General features: G+C 41.0%; 4 protein-coding genes across 4 annotated transcripts in view; 2 read left to right on the top strand and 2 right to left on the bottom strand.

Moving 5' to 3' along the window:
- Positions 1-13,748, bottom strand: part of LOC6034462 (glutathione hydrolase 1 proenzyme) — a 35,261-nt gene extending 21,513 nt beyond the window's left edge. The window contains 1 exon segment of the mRNA XM_038249213.1: positions 13,650-13,748. Coding sequence (XP_038105141.1) covers positions 13,650-13,732 — 83 coding nt within the window. The 5' untranslated portion in view covers positions 13,733-13,748.
- LOC6034459 (probable isoaspartyl peptidase/L-asparaginase GA20639) lies at positions 9,146-10,666 on the top strand. Its single transcript, XM_001844720.2, has 3 exons — positions 9,146-9,284; positions 9,367-9,762; positions 9,822-10,666. The coding sequence occupies exons 1-3, from the start codon at positions 9,231-9,233 to the stop codon at positions 10,416-10,418; spliced, it is 1,047 nt and encodes a 348-aa protein (XP_001844772.1). The 5' UTR covers positions 9,146-9,230; the 3' UTR covers positions 10,419-10,666.
- LOC6034458 (probable isoaspartyl peptidase/L-asparaginase GA20639) lies at positions 12,491-13,772 on the top strand. The gene is given in 3 exon segments (XM_001844719.2): positions 12,491-13,006; positions 13,059-13,146; positions 13,149-13,772. Coding segments are annotated over 3 exon segments (972 nt in total). The 5' UTR covers positions 12,491-12,616; the 3' UTR covers positions 13,643-13,772.
- LOC6034457 (SREBP regulating gene protein) lies at positions 13,770-15,515 on the bottom strand. The gene is made up of 3 exons (XM_001844718.2): positions 15,247-15,515; positions 14,158-14,475; positions 13,770-14,102 (listed from the first exon to the last, which is right to left on the bottom strand). Exons 1-3 carry the CDS (start codon positions 15,346-15,348, stop codon positions 13,836-13,838), a joined length of 687 nt encoding a protein of 228 aa, XP_001844770.2. The 5' UTR covers positions 15,349-15,515; the 3' UTR covers positions 13,770-13,835.
- Positions 15,516-17,241: the final 1,726 nt, after the last annotated feature.

Here is a 17,241-nt window from a genome sequence, read left to right as displayed (position 1 = left end):
GGTTCCGGATATCCCCCCGGGGAAATCTTTGAAGTGGCCAATATCATATCAGAGCAAGGCCCATCAATATGGTTATCAAAATTCTTCATTTTATCAACACATCTCAAAAATGGTCTTCCAAAATGATTTTCTGGCCACTGGCCACTCTGGAACCGGTTCCGGATTCCCCCCGGAGAAATCTTTGAAGTGGCCAATATCATATCAGAACAAGTCCTGTCAATATGGGTATCAAAATTCTTCATTTTGTCAACACATCTCAAAAATGGTCTTCCAAAATATTTTTCTGGCCACTGGCCACTCCGGAACCGGTTCCGGATATCCCCCCGGGGAAATCTTCGAATTGTCCAATATCATAACAGAACAAGTCCCATCAATATGGGTATCAAAATTCTTCATTTTTCAACACATCTCAAAAATGGTGTTCCAAAATAATTTTCTGGCCACTGGCCATTCCGGAACCGGTTCCGGATATCCCCCGGGGAAATCTTCGAAGTGGCCAATATCATATCAGAACAAAGCCCATCAATATTGGTATCAACATTTTTCATTTTGTCGCAAAATTTCAAAAATGGTCTTCTAAAATGTTTTTCTGGCCACTGGCCACTCCGGAACCGGTTCCGGATTTCCCCCGGGGAAATCTTCGAAGTGGCCAATATCATATCAGAGCAAAGTCCATCAATATGGAATTAAAATTCTTCAGATTTTCATTACATCTCAAAAATGGTCTTCCAAAATATTTTTCTGGCCACTGGCCACTCCGGAACCGGTTCCGGATATCCCCCCGGGGAAATCTTCGAATTGTCCAATATCATAACAGAACAAGTCCCATCAATATGGGTATCAAAATTCTTCATTCTTCAACACATCTCAAAAATGGTGTTCCAAAATAATTTTCTGGCCACTGGCCACTCCGGAACCGGTTCCGGATATCCCCCGGGGAAATCTTCGAAGTGGCCAATATCATATCAGAACAAAGCCCATCAATATTGGTATCAAAATTTTTCATTTTGTCGCAAAATTTCAAAAATGGTCTTCTAAAATGTTTTTCTGGCCACTGGCCACTCCGGAACCGGATCCGGATATCCCCCCGGGGGAATCTTCGAATTGTCCAATATCATAACAGAACAAAGCCCATCAATATGGGTATCAAAATTATACATTTTGTCAAAAAATTTCAAAAATGGTCATCCAAAATGTTTTTCTGGCCACTGGCCACTCCGGAACCGGTTCCGGATTCCCCCCGGGGAAATCTTCGAAGTCATCAATATCATATCAGAGCAAAGCCCATCAATATGGGTATCAAAATTCTTCATTTTGTCAACACATCTCAAAAATGGTCTTCCAAAATATTTTTCTGGCCACTGGCAAATCCGGAACCGGTTCCGGATACCCCCCCGGGGAAATCTTCGAAGTGGCCAATATTATATCATAACAAAGCCCATCAATATGGGTATCAAAATTCTTTATTCTGTCAACACATCTCAAAAATGGTCTTCCAAAATATTTTTCTGGCCTCTGGCCACTCCGGAACCGGTTCCGGTATCCCCCCGGGAAAATCTTCGAAGTGGCCAATATCATATCAGAACAAAGCCCATCAATATTGGTATCAAATTTTTTCATTTTGTCGCAAAAATGGTCTTCTTAAATGTTTTTCTGGCCACTGGCCACCGGAACCGGTTCCGATTTCGGGAAATCTTCGAAGTGGCCAATATCATATCAGAGCAAAGTCCATCAATATGGAATTAAAATTCTTCAGATTTTCATTACATCTCAAAAATGGTCTTCCAAAATATTTTTCTGGCCACTGGCAACTCCGGAACCGGCTCCGGATTCCCCCCGGAGAAATCTTCGAAGTGGCCAATATCATATCAGAACAAGTCCCATCAATATGGGTATCAAAATTCTTCATTTTGTCAACACATCTCAAAAATGGTCTCCAAAATATTTTTCTGACCACTGGCCACTCGGAACCGGTTCGATATCCCGGGAAATCTTCGAAGTGGCCAATATCATAACAGAACAAGTCCCATCAATATGGGTATCAAAATTCTTCATTTTGTCAACACATCTCAAAATGGTCTTCCAAAATATTTTCTGGCCACTGGCCACTCGGAACCGGATCGGATATCCCCGGGAATCTTCGAATTGTCCAATATCATAACAGAACAAAGCCCATCAATATGGGTATCAAAATTATACATTTTGTCAAAAATTTCAAAATGGTCATCAAAATGTTTTTCTGGCCACTGGGGAACCGGTTCCGAATCCCCCGGGAAATCTTCGAAGTCACCAATATCATATCAGAGCAAAGCCCATCAATATGGGTATCAAAATTCTTCATTTTATCAACACATCTCAAAATGGTCTTCCAAAATATTTTTCTGGCCACTGGCAAATCCGGAACCGGTTCCGGATATTCGGGAAATCTTCGAAGTGGCCAATATTATATCAGAACAAAGCCCATCAATATGGGTATCAAAATTCTTAATTCTGTCAACACATTCAAAAATGGTCTTCCAAAATATTTTTCTTACTGGCCACTCCGGAACCGGTTCCGAATACCTTGGGAAATCTTCGAATTGTCCAATATCATAACAGAACAAGTCCCATCAATATGGGTATCAAAATTCTTCATTTTCCATCACTTTGCTCTGATATGATATTGGCCACTTCGAAGATTTCCCCGGGGGAAATCCGGAACCGGTTCCGGAGTGGCCAGTGGCCAGAAAAACATTTTAGAAGACCATTTTTGAAATTTTGCGACAAAATGAAAAATTTTGATACCAATATTGATGGGCTTTGTTCTGATATGATATTGGCCACTTCGAAGATTTCCCTGGGTAGAAATCCGGAACCAGTTCCGAAGTGGCCAGTGGTCAGAAAAATATTTCGGAAGACCATTTTTGAGATGTATTGACAAAATTGAAGAATTTTGATACCCATATTGATGGGACTTGCTCTGATATGATATTGGCCACTTCGAAGATTTCCCCGGAGGGGATATCCGGAACCGGTTCCGGAGTGGCCAGTGGCCAGAAAATATTTTGGAGACCATTTTTGAGATGTGTTATCAAAATGAAGAATTTTGATACCCATATTGATGGGTCTTGCTCTGATATGATATTGGCCTCTTCGAAGATTTTCCCGGGGGAAATCCGGAACCGGTTCCGGAGTGGCCAGTGGCCAGAAAAACATTTTAGAAGACCATTTTTGCGACAAAATGAAAAATTTTGATACTTATATTGATGGGCTTTGTTCTGATATGATATTGGCCACTTCGAAGATTTTCCCGGGGGGATATCCGGAACCGGTTCCGCAGTGGCCAAAGGCCAGAAAAATATTTTGGAGACCATTTTTGAGATCTAATGAAAATCTGAAGAATTTTAATTCCATATTGATGAACTTTGCTCTGATATGATATTGGCCACTTCGAAGATTTCTGGGGAATCCGAACCGGTTCCGGAGTGGTCAGTGGCCAGAAAATCATTTTGGAAGACCATTTTTGAAATTTTGTGACAAAATGAAGAATTTTGATACCCATATTGATGGGCTTTGTTCTGATATAATATTGGCCACTTCGAAGATTTCCGGGGATATCCGGAACCGGTTCCGGTGGCCAGTGGCCAGAAAAACATTTTGGAAGACCATTTTTGAGATGTGTTGATAAAATGAAGAATTTTGATACCCATATTGATGGACTTGTTATGTTATGATATTGACAATTCGAAGATTTCCCAAGGGGGATATCCGGAACCGGTTCCGAAGTGGCCAGAAAATATTTTGGAACACCATTTTTGAGATGTGTTGACAAAATGAAGAATTTTGATACCCATATTGATGGGAATTGTTCTGTTATGATATTGGCCACTTCGAAGATTTCTGGGGATATCCGGAACCGGTTCCGAGTGGCCAGTGGCCAGAAAAATATTTTGGAGACCATTTTTGAGATGTGTTGACAAAATGAAGAATGTTGCTACCCATATTGATGGGACTTGTTCTGATATGATATTGGCCACTTCGAAGATTTCTCCGGGGGGAATCCGGAACCGGTTCCGGAGTTGCCAGTGACCAGAAAAATATTTTGGAAGACCATTTTTGAGATGTAATGAAAATCTGAAGAATTTTAATACCATATTGATGGACTTTGCTCTGATATGATATTGGCCACTTCGAAGATTTCCCCGGGGGAAATCCGGAACCGGTTTCGGAGTGGCCAGTGGCCAGAAAAACATTTTAGAAGACCATTTTTGAAATTTTGCGACAAAATGAAAAATTTTGATACCAATATTGATGGGCTTTGTTCTGATATGATATTGGCCACTTCGAAGATTTCCCGGGGATATAACCGGAATGGCCAGTGGCCAGAAAATTATTTTGGAACACCATTTTTGAGATGTGTTGAAAAATGAAGAATTTTGATACCCATATTGATGGGACTTGTTCTGTTATGATATTGGACAATTCGAAGATTTCCCCGGGGGGATATCCGGAACCGGTTCTGGAGTGGCCAGTGGCCAGAAAAATATTTTGGAAGACCATTTTTGAGATGTGTTGACAAAATGAAGAATTTTGATACCCATATTGATGGGACTTGTTCTGTTATGATATTGGACAATTCGAAGATTTCCCCGGGGGGATATCCGGAACCGGTTTCGGAGTGGCCAGTGGCCAGAAAAATATTTTGGAAGACCATTTTTGAGATGTAATGAAAATCTGAAGAATTTTAATTCCATATTGATGGACTTTGCTCTGATATGATATTGGCCACTTCGAAGATTTCCCGGGGAAACCGGTTCCGGAGTGGCCAGTGGCCAGAAAAACATTTTAGAAGACCATTTTTGAAATTTTGCGACAAAATGAAAATGTTGATACCAATATTGATGGGCTTTGTTCTGATATGATATTGGCCACTTCGAAGATTTCCCTGGGGATATCCGGAACCGGTTCCGAATGGCCAGTGGCCAGAAAATTATTTTGGAACACCATTTTTGAGATGTGTTGAAAATGAAGAATTTTGATACCCATATTGATGGGACTTGTTCTGTTATGATATTGGACAATTCGAAGATTTCCCCGGGGGGATATCCGGAACCGGTTCTGGAGTGGCCAGTGGCCAGAAAAATATTTTGGAAGACCATTTTTGAGATGTGTTGACAAAATGAAGAATTTTGATACCCATATTGACAGGACTTGTTCTGATATGATATTGGCCACTTCGAAGATTTCTCCGGGGGGAATCCGGAACCGGTTCCAGAGTGGCCAGTGGCCAGAAAATCATTTTGGAAGACCATTTTTGAGATGTGTTGATAAAATGAAGAATTTTGATAACCATATTGATGGGCCTTGCTCTGATATGATATTGGCCACTTCAAAGATTTCCCCGGGGGGATATCCGGAACCGGTTCCGGAGTGGCCAGTGGCCAGAAAAATATTTTGGAAGACCATTTTTGAGATTTGTTGACAAACTGAAGAATTTTGATACCCATATTGATGGAACTTGTTCTGATATGATATTGGCCACTTCGAAGATTTCTCCGGGGGGAATCCGGAACCGGTTCCGGAGTGGCCAGTGGCCAGAAAATCATTTTGGAAGACCATTTTTGAGATGTGTGGACAATATGAAGAATTTTGATACCCATATTGATGGGCTTTGCTCTGATATGATATTGGCCACTTCATAGATTCTCCGGGGGTACCCAGAACCGGTTCCGAAGTGGCCAGGGTCCAAGAACTGACCTCAAATTAACTTTTCTGAGTTGGTCATTCAAAATCATGAAGTTTGATACCCATATTGCCTATGTTTGATCGGATTGGATACGGGTTAATATCAAAATACCAAAAGTACGTCGTTTATCGACCACCCAGTTTCTTTGGATGACCCCCAAAAAAGTTCATATTTTCACCAAACATTCTCCAAGATGTGTACAACAATTGATTGAAAGGGTTTTACGATATCTTCAATCCAAAAATTATAAAAAATCAAACAGTGAAAAAAATAACCTTGTGTGGCAAAGTTAATCTCCCCTTAACGACCCCAGGTCTTTTGTGATCTCTATTGCAAGTTTCTGCTCGAACCTAGGAGTCCGAAGGCTTGAATGGGGAGAGCACCCAAACCTCTTTCTACTCCAAGGAACCTTCTACCCCAGTGTTTGAACAGACGACCTTTGGATTGCGGGTCCAACCGCCGCCAGTGATTCCACCGGAGTAGGCTTGGTTTGGTGTGTTGTTTGTACTTATGGCATGGAGACGACTCCTACACCTGGAATAACTTAACGGCCTAACAACAACCAAGGCCGGGACCGTCGTTTTACTTCCTCATCCGATGGAAGGTTGGAGCAGATGGGAATCGAACCCAGAATCATCCGCTTACAAAGCGGACAGCGTAACCATTCGGCCACGCACTGCCACTGTGATCAATTATTTGTGTGTTTTTTAGCAAAACAATTTAATTGTTGTATTGTTCGTTGGATGCCAGACTTGTTTAGTATGTTAAGCTCAATTATTTGAGATTAAATTAATAGATTTACATACATATAAACTTTTTAATGATTTTTACGCAATATTTATGTTATTACCAATAATTGCAAGTTCAACTCTGTAGTTTCAATACAAATAATATAGCCTAAATGGAAATACAAATTAACAAAAGGCATAGAAATAGAAATCCTGTGATTGTATTTACACTGCATGTCTCAATTAGATACAAAACATATCATGTGGACCATGTACTCACAAAAAAAGTAAAAATTTAATGTAAACGGTACATTTTATAACCAAAACACACAAAAATATGTTGATTCGGTGAAATCCAAAATTCATAAATGTGACATACAGTTGAGCTTAAACCCAACCAATTACACTTTTCTGTAGTGATTTATATACTCAATGGGTCCAGAAACATTTCTCAAAAAAGAATTCATCGAAATAATGATCTGAATATCAAAAACATTGTGGTTTTTGGGAAAGGGGTGTGCAATTTTATCAGAAAATCTCCCAAATTTTCAATAAAACCTTTTTAACTTTTTTCCCTTATTTTCAATCACTTTGCGTGCTTCAGGAAAAATGTTCCTTGCATCATTTCCCATAAGAAATCATATGATCTGAACCATAAATCATGCCCATGTAGTCTTATAACAATACTAAATTGAAATAGACGAAATTTGGCCCCATAGGAAAAAAGTTCAAAATCTTCAAATGAGGATAACTTTGATTTTTCCCGACCAAAGATTTTCGTTCGCCCCGCAAATGAACGGGGATGTTCCACACTTTCATATGTATATGACAGTTTTCTTGCTATTTCTCAAAAAATACTACCCCCCTGAAAAAGACGCCGTGACGGAGCGACGGCGCCGAATACCCATATTTACACAAAGAATTTTAGAGCGCCCGCCGCGGGATTCGAACCGGCAACCTCTGGATTGTGAGTCCAGTGCGCGGTCCGATTGATCCACACGGACGGGACGCACAAAGAGATTACAGGTGCAAAAATGCACCTCAATTGGGTCCTAAAATGAAGCTTAGATTGCTGATATAAATTTTTACAGCGATAAAGCTTTTTCTGAGTACATTGACGTTTTGTACGACCATAAAGAGTTTAAAATGGATTTTTAAATTAAAATTTTGAAAAATTTAAATTTTGAAAAATTAACCTCGTTGTCCTTCTTGACAGAAAAGTTCCTACTTGACAGCTCGTTCCAAGGGGACCATAGTTAATCCATCGAAAAATGTTGTCTTGTCATTATTTTTGCATTAAAATGAAAAAAGTGATCAGTGTTTTTACCGTTGTACATAAAAATTGACACATGGCTTTAGTACCCAATTGTCAAATGAAGATCATAATCATAATTGACAAAGGGAGCACGTGGTCGTAAAAAATATTCGGAGTGAAAAGTGATTTTTTTTGTGTGTGCCTTTTGTTTCGCATTTTTATGAAGTGGAAGTATCTCAAGCTAAGAAGAATTCGAGATGGAGCTCACTCCGGAAGAAATCAGGGCCAGGTGGCTGCGGAAGCTGGAAACCTGTTCAACGGTGACGGCGGCAGAGATGCCAAGGAAGCTGGGGTTTACATCGGAGTTTACGGAGCGGTTTGGATGATCCCAGAATTCGGTGAGAGCGTTCTAGTTTTGTCCTTATTATTGTACTGCATTTCAATTTTAATTATATTTAACAACCAATGCCCACTACTTCATTCGTCGGTGAAGTATCCCATCAATCCCTTTCCCCTTCCAAATCCGGATATCTTGGAGGTCGTCTAAGTTCTTAGGCATCTCTATAGGGTATCCAATCATCACATCCCTCCCCAATTCCCCGGTGATCGTGAGGAGTCGACCAAAAGGACAAATGAATGGTAATGTGTCATTCGGCACTTTCCTGACGCATTTATTTTCCTTATCGGCGCCAACCTAGCTATTGCGAGCTGTATGCTCGGCTAGAGTACGGTCAACTAAGCTAAGCTAATTGTCAAATGAAGATCAGCTTGACCACACCTGCCCGCCAGCTACGCCATACCCCAATCATGCAGATTTCTTTCCACCGTACCAATTACAGTGCCAACGGAGCTATCGTTGGACTGAAGCGGGCCTTCAATAAAGAGTCCAATGTTTTTGATGTCACTTTGTCCCGAGATGTGTTAAAGTCTAAGTTTTTATCAGTGTTGAGACGATTGTTTTAGTTTTAGTTTTAGTATTAAGTTCATTTGGGCAACAAGTGCCTGTTGAGAAATAAACAACAACAAAGAAAAAAAAAACAATTTTGACCGCACCTTTTGAGATAGACTGATGTTAATGTTTTTGGTTGAACGCATGAATCCTTTTTTATTTTTTTTGTCATAGCATTTTTGAAAATGTTATTTTTTTTATGTGACATACACAAATTCACATTTAAATTGGTTTTAGGAGAAACTGAGTATTATCAATCTCTTGTTACCTTAAATAAGTTTGAACTAAGACAAGGTGTTTTCATACCATCAAACTTCAGTGAACTTTGGGAAAATTGAGAGGTAATTTGAATTATTTAACAATGGATGGAATGTCCTGATAAGTTGTAAAACACGTTCCGATAACATTCGACTGTTATCTATTGAAAAATGTTGAACAGCACGGTCCTATCTGGAGTGAACAAACCATTGTTTAGAGTGGTTCGTAAAATCTTCAAATCATTCTCAATTGCAGTATTTGCCCGCTACTCATTCGTAGTGGTTCGATCTATAGAGGGTGCTGTTGTGAACCAAAATGTATATTTACCCAGCTGCAGTTTTGATTGCTTTGGTGCATCTTCAAAACCATGTATGTTGGTAAACTGGGTTTGAAACTATTATAAATGATAAGATAAATATCAGATATTTTCTTGCATTGTCATTGTAACCAGTTTTCTGAAGCCTTCGAGCCCATCGTGCTGGTTCATGGCGGCGCGGGAACAATTGGCGAAGACCGCATTCCCGGAAAATATCGGGGATCCAAGTTAGCAGCGCGCGTTGGCTATCGGGTGCTCTTGAACAATGGCTCGGTGCTGGATGCCGTCGAGGAGGCTGTGCGAATAATGGAAGGCGATAGCAATTTCAACGCCGGCTACGGTTCGGTGCTGAATCAGGATGGCGTTGTGGAAATGGATGCCAGCATAATGGATGGGGCCACAATGATGGCCGGATGTGTCGCCGGCGTTCAGGACGTTCTACACCCGATTACGCTGGCTCGTCGCGTGATGGAGCGAACTCGGCATAACTTTTTGGTCGGCGAAGGATTGCTGAATTTTACCCGCCAACAGGTAATTGAGATTGAAATTCAAGTGGAATGGAACATTAAATATCGAATTACTTTTCCAAGGGTATTGAAATACTGTCCCCGCCGGGTCAGCTTGTAACCCAGCGATCCAAGGATGCTCTGGAAGCTTGGAAAGAAAATTCAGGCGCCTTCGGCATTGGAGAAGGTGGTACAGTGGGAGCAGTAGCAATCGACCGAGAAGGCAACATTGCTGCGGCCACGTCAACGGGTGGTCTCACCGGCAAACATCCGGGCAGGGTTGGAGACTCACCGATACTAGGAGCAGGAACGTACGCTGATAATCTGCTGGGCGGGATCTCGGTAACTGGAGATGGGGACATTATCATGAAAGTGTCCCTTGCCTACGATATTGTGAAGCGAATGGAGTATTTGGGAGTCGGAATTGAAGAGGCTGCCGAAGATGCGCTTACGGCCATGAGTAATCGACTGGATGGAACCGCAGGAATAGTGGCGTTGGACGCGGCGGGCAACATTGGGATTGCATTCAATTCCGAGCAAATGTCTTGGGCGTTTCAGCGTGGTAATGTCGTGGCATATGGAGTAAGAAAGGGAGAGCACTTGGAGGAAATTGTGTCGGAAGAACAGGATTTGGAGGAAGCTTTGCTCTTGGCTGAACATATGTTTCATGGTCTCAACTAATAATCCCGGTTGGCCCCTCGAAGAGCAGGGACCTGCTACGTGCTATACACTCGACTCTCTGGCTCCTTCCCGATATCAATGTTGCTCCAGCTGTCAATATTTTTTTTAGTCCCTTCAAGTAGCATGCTTTTTCGTTCTATAATTTGATACCTCCCGCTCTCGACGGTCCCTTCAATATCGACAACGAGAGAGTCCGGTGTACTATATACTTAAATGGTACGTTCGTATGAGGGCTAGTGCCGCACTCAGAGTTGTCTAAGTGTTTTTTTTTTGAAGAAACTTGCGCTAGTTCCGCATGAGTTTCGCCGCCATCTTTTTTAAACTGTTATTTTTTAGTTTCATGCGAGTTCCATGCACACTAGCGTGGTCCAAATCCGGGCTTTTTTGGGGCTACCCCCTGATATCAAATATTGACCCATCACAAGGCTAAATTCCAAATTTGAGCTCATTCTGACCACGAGAACCCCTCCCTCCAATCGCTTAAAGTTTGTATGGGAAAAATCGTCAAAATGTATCGAGAAAAGTAACTGTTTTACTTTTTTACCTGTTGAAGGCGCAATAATTATGCGAATCTTACCATTTCTCAGATGTAGAACGTTCATTAAATTTATAACAACTTTCCCGAAGACACCATATTTTTAGATTTTTTCCCGCAAAGTTATTAGCGCCCAAACTAATTCATCCAAATTTTTATTCTCTCTCATAAGCTCTGATATTATGATATCTATTGGTAATCATATAAAAAAAATATTTTATATCTCAAATCAAACCTGCTTTTTCAGTTGAAAATTATTATAAACATGCCAGGAACGCAGCGCAGCGGACGGCAAACGAAAACGACGACGACGACAAAAGTCCAAGCTGAGAAACAGCGCGCGCCTGTAGGTAAACAGGCAGACAGGCTGACTAGCAAGCTCGTGAGAGAGTTTGAACCTGAGAGAGAGCACGTGCGTGTACGAATTGGAAATAAATATCGTTGTTAGGTAGCCCCTTACAGCTGGCCGCGCAAAAATGGTCAGTTTTGGGCGCTAATAACTTCACGGGAAAAAATCCAAAAAAATATGGTGTCTTCGGGAAAGTTGTTCTAAATTTAATGAACGCTCTACATCTGAGAAATGGTAAGATTCGCATAAATATGGCGCCTTCCACAGGTAAAAAGTAAAACAGTTGCTTTTCTCCATACATTTTGACGATTTTTCCATACAAACTTTAAGCAATTGGAGGGAGGGGTTCCCGTGGTCAGAATGAGCTCAAATTTGGAATTTAGCCTAGTGATGGGTCAATATTTGATTTCAGGGGGTAGCCCCAAAAAAAGCCCGGATTTGGACCACCCTAATGCACACTGAAAAATTATGTTCGTTTGAACCAAAATTGGCAGCGGCGAGTGCGGCACTCAGTGCCACACCGGCTCTTTAAACGAACGTACTATCAGTCATGAATTAAAAGGTGTCAATATTGGTTGATTTTATCTATAAAATAATATTAAAGTTTCAATAAACATTCAAATATTTACTGATAAACTATTTCATAGATTTCAACCTGAGATTCAACCTGAGCAGTTGGAGCACTTGATGAGGTTTGGATGGTTGTCTTTGTCATGTTTTGTTCCATATTTGATCTTTAGTAAGCCGGTTAGGTACATTCATATGAAAAATTTAAAATAAAAAGTAATTTTTAACTGACTTCCGCGAGATTTATCTCGCTTGAATAAGTGGCTTGCATACAAGAAACAGCGCAAGATTGTATAGAATAAACATGAACGGGGTCGCTGATGCAAGAGAGTCATTTAAGTGAATCACAAGTGAACACAACTAAGAAATTCATTTCACTAATGGTACGTTCGTTTGAAGAGCCGGTGCGGCACTGAGTGCCACACTCGTCGGTGCCAGTTTTGGTTCAATCCAACGTCATTTGTCAGTGTGCGTAGAACTCGCATGAAACTGAAAAAAATATCGAGTGCGGCACTAGAGTTTCAGTTCCAAGATGGCAGCGAAACTCGTGCGGAACTAGCGCGAGTTTTTCAAAGAAACTCTTTGACAGCTCTGAGTGTGGCACTCAGTGTGGAACTAGCCATCAAACGAACGTATCATAAGTGCAGTGGTCAAAAGATAACAAATTTCATTAATGGGTTCATTATCACTTGTGGTTTCGAGTAAAACGGACGTACAGAGTTTTTGAGGAAAGCTTAATAATTTACAATGCCATTGATAGATCCTGTAGTTTTGGTGCATGGAGGAGCAGGAGATATTCCCGCCGAACGAGTAGAGGGAAAACTGGTGGGCGTAAAGCGCGCAGTCAGAATCGGCTATGAAAAACTTAGCACAACGGGCTGCGTTCTGGATGCGGTCGAAGAGGCCGTTCGAAGCATGGAGCTTGATCCGTTTTTTAACGCGGGTTACGGTTCCGTTTTGACCACGGAAATGGAGGTGGAAATGGAGGCAAGCATCATGAACGGGGCCACACTGCAGGCCGGATGTTGCTCGCTGGTTAAGGACATTATGCATCCGGTAAGTTTGGCCAGGAGGGTTATGAAAACTCCTCATAATTTTCTGGCTGGAAATGGAGTTATGCAGTTTGCAAAGGAGGAGGTAAGATGCTTTGTTCTCGAAAGTTACAGTTTTTAAAGTTTTGCGTTTGCAGGGCTTTGATATTCTTTCTCCTCCGGGACAACTCGTTACGGACTATGCACGGGAGGCTTTAGAAGAGTGGAAGGAGGGACAGCGTAGAGGGAGATAGAGTTTGCTCGAACAGAGATAGGATCTTCAAACAAGTACAACAAAGCAGAGGTCGGCACCGTTGGGGCAGTAGCCATCGATGCCAATGGTAATATAGCCGTTGCGACTTCAACTGGCGGCATCACTGGTAAGCTACCAGGTCGCGTTGGGGACACTCCGCTGGTTGGAGCAGGGACGTACGCGGATAATCGCGTTGGTGGCGTGTCAACAACTGGTCATGGAGAAACTATCATGAAATATTGTTTGGCACACGATATTCTCAAAAGGATTGACTTCCTTGGGGAAAATGCTCAAGTAGCAACGGAAAACGCGTGCAAAGAAATGACTGAAAAACTGACCGGTACCGCAGGTGCCATCACCATAGACTCCCATGGCCAAGTTGGCGTTTCATTTACATCTCAACGTATGGCTTGGGCCTACACCAAAGGATCGACGGTTGCTTATGGAATCGAACAAAACCAACACCTTGAAGAAGCGTTACAGATCTGAAACTTACCGAGAATCCAATCGGCGATATTTGTGACTGGACAAAAGACTGAACTTGAAGTGATCAAACTGCCTTCCCATGTTACGGTGCATTTTCGGTTGTTTTAATTTTAATTACAAAGCACATCAGTAACATTTGTCTTTTTCTTGTTATCACAATTTACACGCTTACACTCAAATCTTCACACTGCCGCTTTCATCCCTTGTTTGCTGCAGGATTTCTGTTATCGCTGGCGTCAATTGCACTGTTTGCACTTATTTTGCTGCCAGCAGCAACTAGCTGTTCTTCGGTTTCTCCGTAGCAATGTTTCGACTTGGGATCACGATATTTATTCTCATTCTGAACAGAATGTGAGTTCGTTCGACATTTCGTGAGACAGAGTTCATACTGGTCATTCACTGTGGCATACACGGCAATTTGGCGGCCGCTAGCTTTGGCTAAAACTTTCTCAAGTAGTGATTTCTGAAAATAAATATTTTCTTTAGTAAATGATATCAAACTCAACGCTGTCAATCACCTTCTCCGGATGCATACAACAGGATACGCAAAATTCGTATATTGCACAGCACGCATTACTCTGGCAGGTGTCGCAGTGAAACAGTTTCGTGCTCTCCACCTCGACGTTGCAGCATCCGGTCCACAACAGCTCGGATCGTGTACACACAAAGCCACGATCGTCCACGATAAGGGCCTTTCCCTGTACAGAGTTGCGGCAGTTTACCGAAAGGTCATTCGATCGGTTTCGTTCCTCCGGGATTGTGTTGGTCCAAATTATTGGTTTTTCTCGCTGCAAGCTGGCTTGAAACAGATCTCCATCAAGGTTCAGAGAAACATTCTGAAATTAATATATATTATTAAACTTCTGCGAACAACATTTGAGCAAGTCATTGTTTGTTTGATTAAATTTGAACTTGAATCAGAGAGCCTCGGGGTTATAACCTGCTGCCGGATACGATGACAATTCTCTAGGTTATAGGCTGTTTCTCTCTAAAAAAATCAAATTATTCGCTCTACACCATTGCCTTGGCGTTCTCGATTGCGAGATTCCTACTTGAAACTAGGTGTCCGAAGCCTTGATTGTTGAGGCAATTGCAAACTTTTTTTTACACCTTAGCTTCCATCCACCCCGGGATTCAAACTGACGACCTTTGGATTGTGAGTCCAAAGGCCTATCAGCGACTCCACCGAGACAGGACCCAGAGAGACGACTCCTACACCTGGACTGAGCTAACGACCCAACCGCTAGGTTAGACCAGGGCCAACATTTACTGCCCCGTCCGACGGAAGGCGTCATCAGACAAATCTCGTCTCGAAAAATGCCACCGGGACCTTCTGGGATCGAACCCGAGCCGACTGGGTAACTGGGTATTTCTTTCTAAATCCCAACAAATTTGGAAGTCTTGCAGTTTCACGTCCTGAGATTCCAATCCCTTGGCCAACTCAACAAACTAGCCTTCGGCGAATGATTCCACTTCCGGAGCTCTCTCTTTTGCGATGTTATGGCGGGGCTAGATGCTATCGTACCAGTATTGTTTAGAGTCCCTTGCTGATACTAGGAAATCATTGAATATAAGTTAAACTAAACTTAAACTTAAGCTACACTTACGTTCCCAATCAGCCGAACCATGCAGTACGTCAAGGAAAAACAAAAGATTATCGCTAGCACCAATCTGCGCCGGAGAAATCGGGTGATGATGGCATACCACATCTCCTCTTTTCAGGAATTGGTTGATCTTCCGCTTCGGTTGTTCATAGGTGTTGGAAAAGGTTGATTAAGCGAAAATTACTTTGTTTTCGTCATTGTTTCTTTCCTGAAGAAATATTTTAGCACACGGGTAGAGCTGCAGCGAAAACATACGAGTCAAAGTGACAGATAAGATGGAATAAAACCATAACAAACGAACGGCAAATGTTGCGTTCAAGTTTTAGCTTGTATGCAATATTCAAGAGGCTATTAAATTAAAAAAAGTTCACGCAGAGTTTTCTTTTCTTCGATTCAATAAAATTCAATAACAAAATTTTACGTTCAATCGAACTTGATTCGTCTCAATTCCCCAAGAGTATGCTGTTATGAAAAATTGATTCAGCAAAAAACCTTTTTTCCTAATCAACAACACGTTTTGTTGATTAAAATATGCCTAATTTTTCTGCGTGTTTGACTCGTAGAATAATAGTAGTTTATGCAACAAGTTGCAAAAAGAGGATTTTTTCAGCACGAGTCGTACATTTATCCAACGAGGTTCACCGAGTTGGATAAATACGAAAAGTGCTGAAAAAATCAAGTTTTGCAACGAGTTCCATACAACATTATTTGCAATTCCGAAAAACACCCATTGAGTGAAATTTTAAGTCAAATTTTCATGTATTTTGTCAATAAATCGTTTAAATCAAAAAAATGTTAAAAAGTGTTACTTTTCAAAACAAGTGCTGAAAAGTTCCACTTTTCAGCATCCATTTCAGTGCTGAAAAGTAGAACTTTTCAGCATTTATTTTGAAAAGTGTTGCTATTCGATTCTGTTATTTTGGTACAGAAAAGTAGGCTATTTCGTTGTTCAAGAATGACAGGAAAAGTAAGTAGTTTCACGATGGAATTGCGAAAAAACCTATTATTGTCCGTTTATTTCAAAGGTACACGCCGCGTGGCATTTCAGAATATGCCATAGACATTGTGCCAGCGATTTTCTGCACTTTTTGTGCAGTTTAAAGCATACCTGACAACAATACCAGGCGATTCGAAGAATCAACAAAAGAATCAACAAAAAAACAAAACGAGCAGTATGCAGTATGGGATTTTACAGCACGCATTTGCCGAAAGTGCGGCGCGTCGTTTCAAGGCTTGTTTGCCGCGTGTCTTTCTCGGGAATACGTGCAATACAGTCCAGGCCTCGGAGAAATTTCATTTCGGATAATCGAATCACAAAAAAATGGCGGCCAAAATGGCGGTGATGCAATATTGAAGAAAACAAATTTTAATAGGCAATCAACAACCCAAATTTGACTAAAATGGGTTCGTAGAACTCAAATTTTAGTTAAAAACAAGAAAATGAAAGAACACGAAAAAAAAAATTATTCGTGATTCGATTATCCGAAGTCCCATACAAATCATCGGATAATCGAACTTCGGATAATCGAGTCTGGACTGTATACCGATGTGCTTAATACTTTTAACAAAGTTTCTTTATAGTTTAAATTTCATCGTTCGTTTCTAAGCTCTAAAATATTAAGAAAATCATAAGTTTGATGATTTACTTATCTCATGTGAGTTTGTCAACGTATTTTTGTTAAAGTGAAAAACACGTAAAAATCGAAAAAATGCCTGGAAATTTATTTTCAAAATATCAAATGAGGTTGCAGAATAGTTTTGAATCGCTTTAAACTAACACGCTTTAAGCTACCGCTTTGCATTTGAATTTTAAATGTAATTTAACCCGTAAAAAACATTTTTTTAATGTAAGTTTTTTAGATACCTTGGCCACTAATGCGTTTATTTTCAACATCATTGGCGTGCAGGCCAGATTTTTGTGTAAATTTTGGTAGATCTAACATTAAAGTTTTGACCACTCTGGAGCCCGACACAGACCTTCAAAGTTTGGCATTTTTT

The sequence above is a fragment of the Culex quinquefasciatus genome, chromosome 1 (assembly GCF_015732765.1).
Source record: "Culex quinquefasciatus strain JHB chromosome 1, VPISU_Cqui_1.0_pri_paternal, whole genome shotgun sequence".
In the NCBI taxonomy this organism is placed as follows: Eukaryota; Metazoa; Arthropoda; class Insecta; order Diptera; family Culicidae; genus Culex; species Culex quinquefasciatus.
This window is presented reverse-complemented; position numbering and strand designations above follow the sequence as displayed.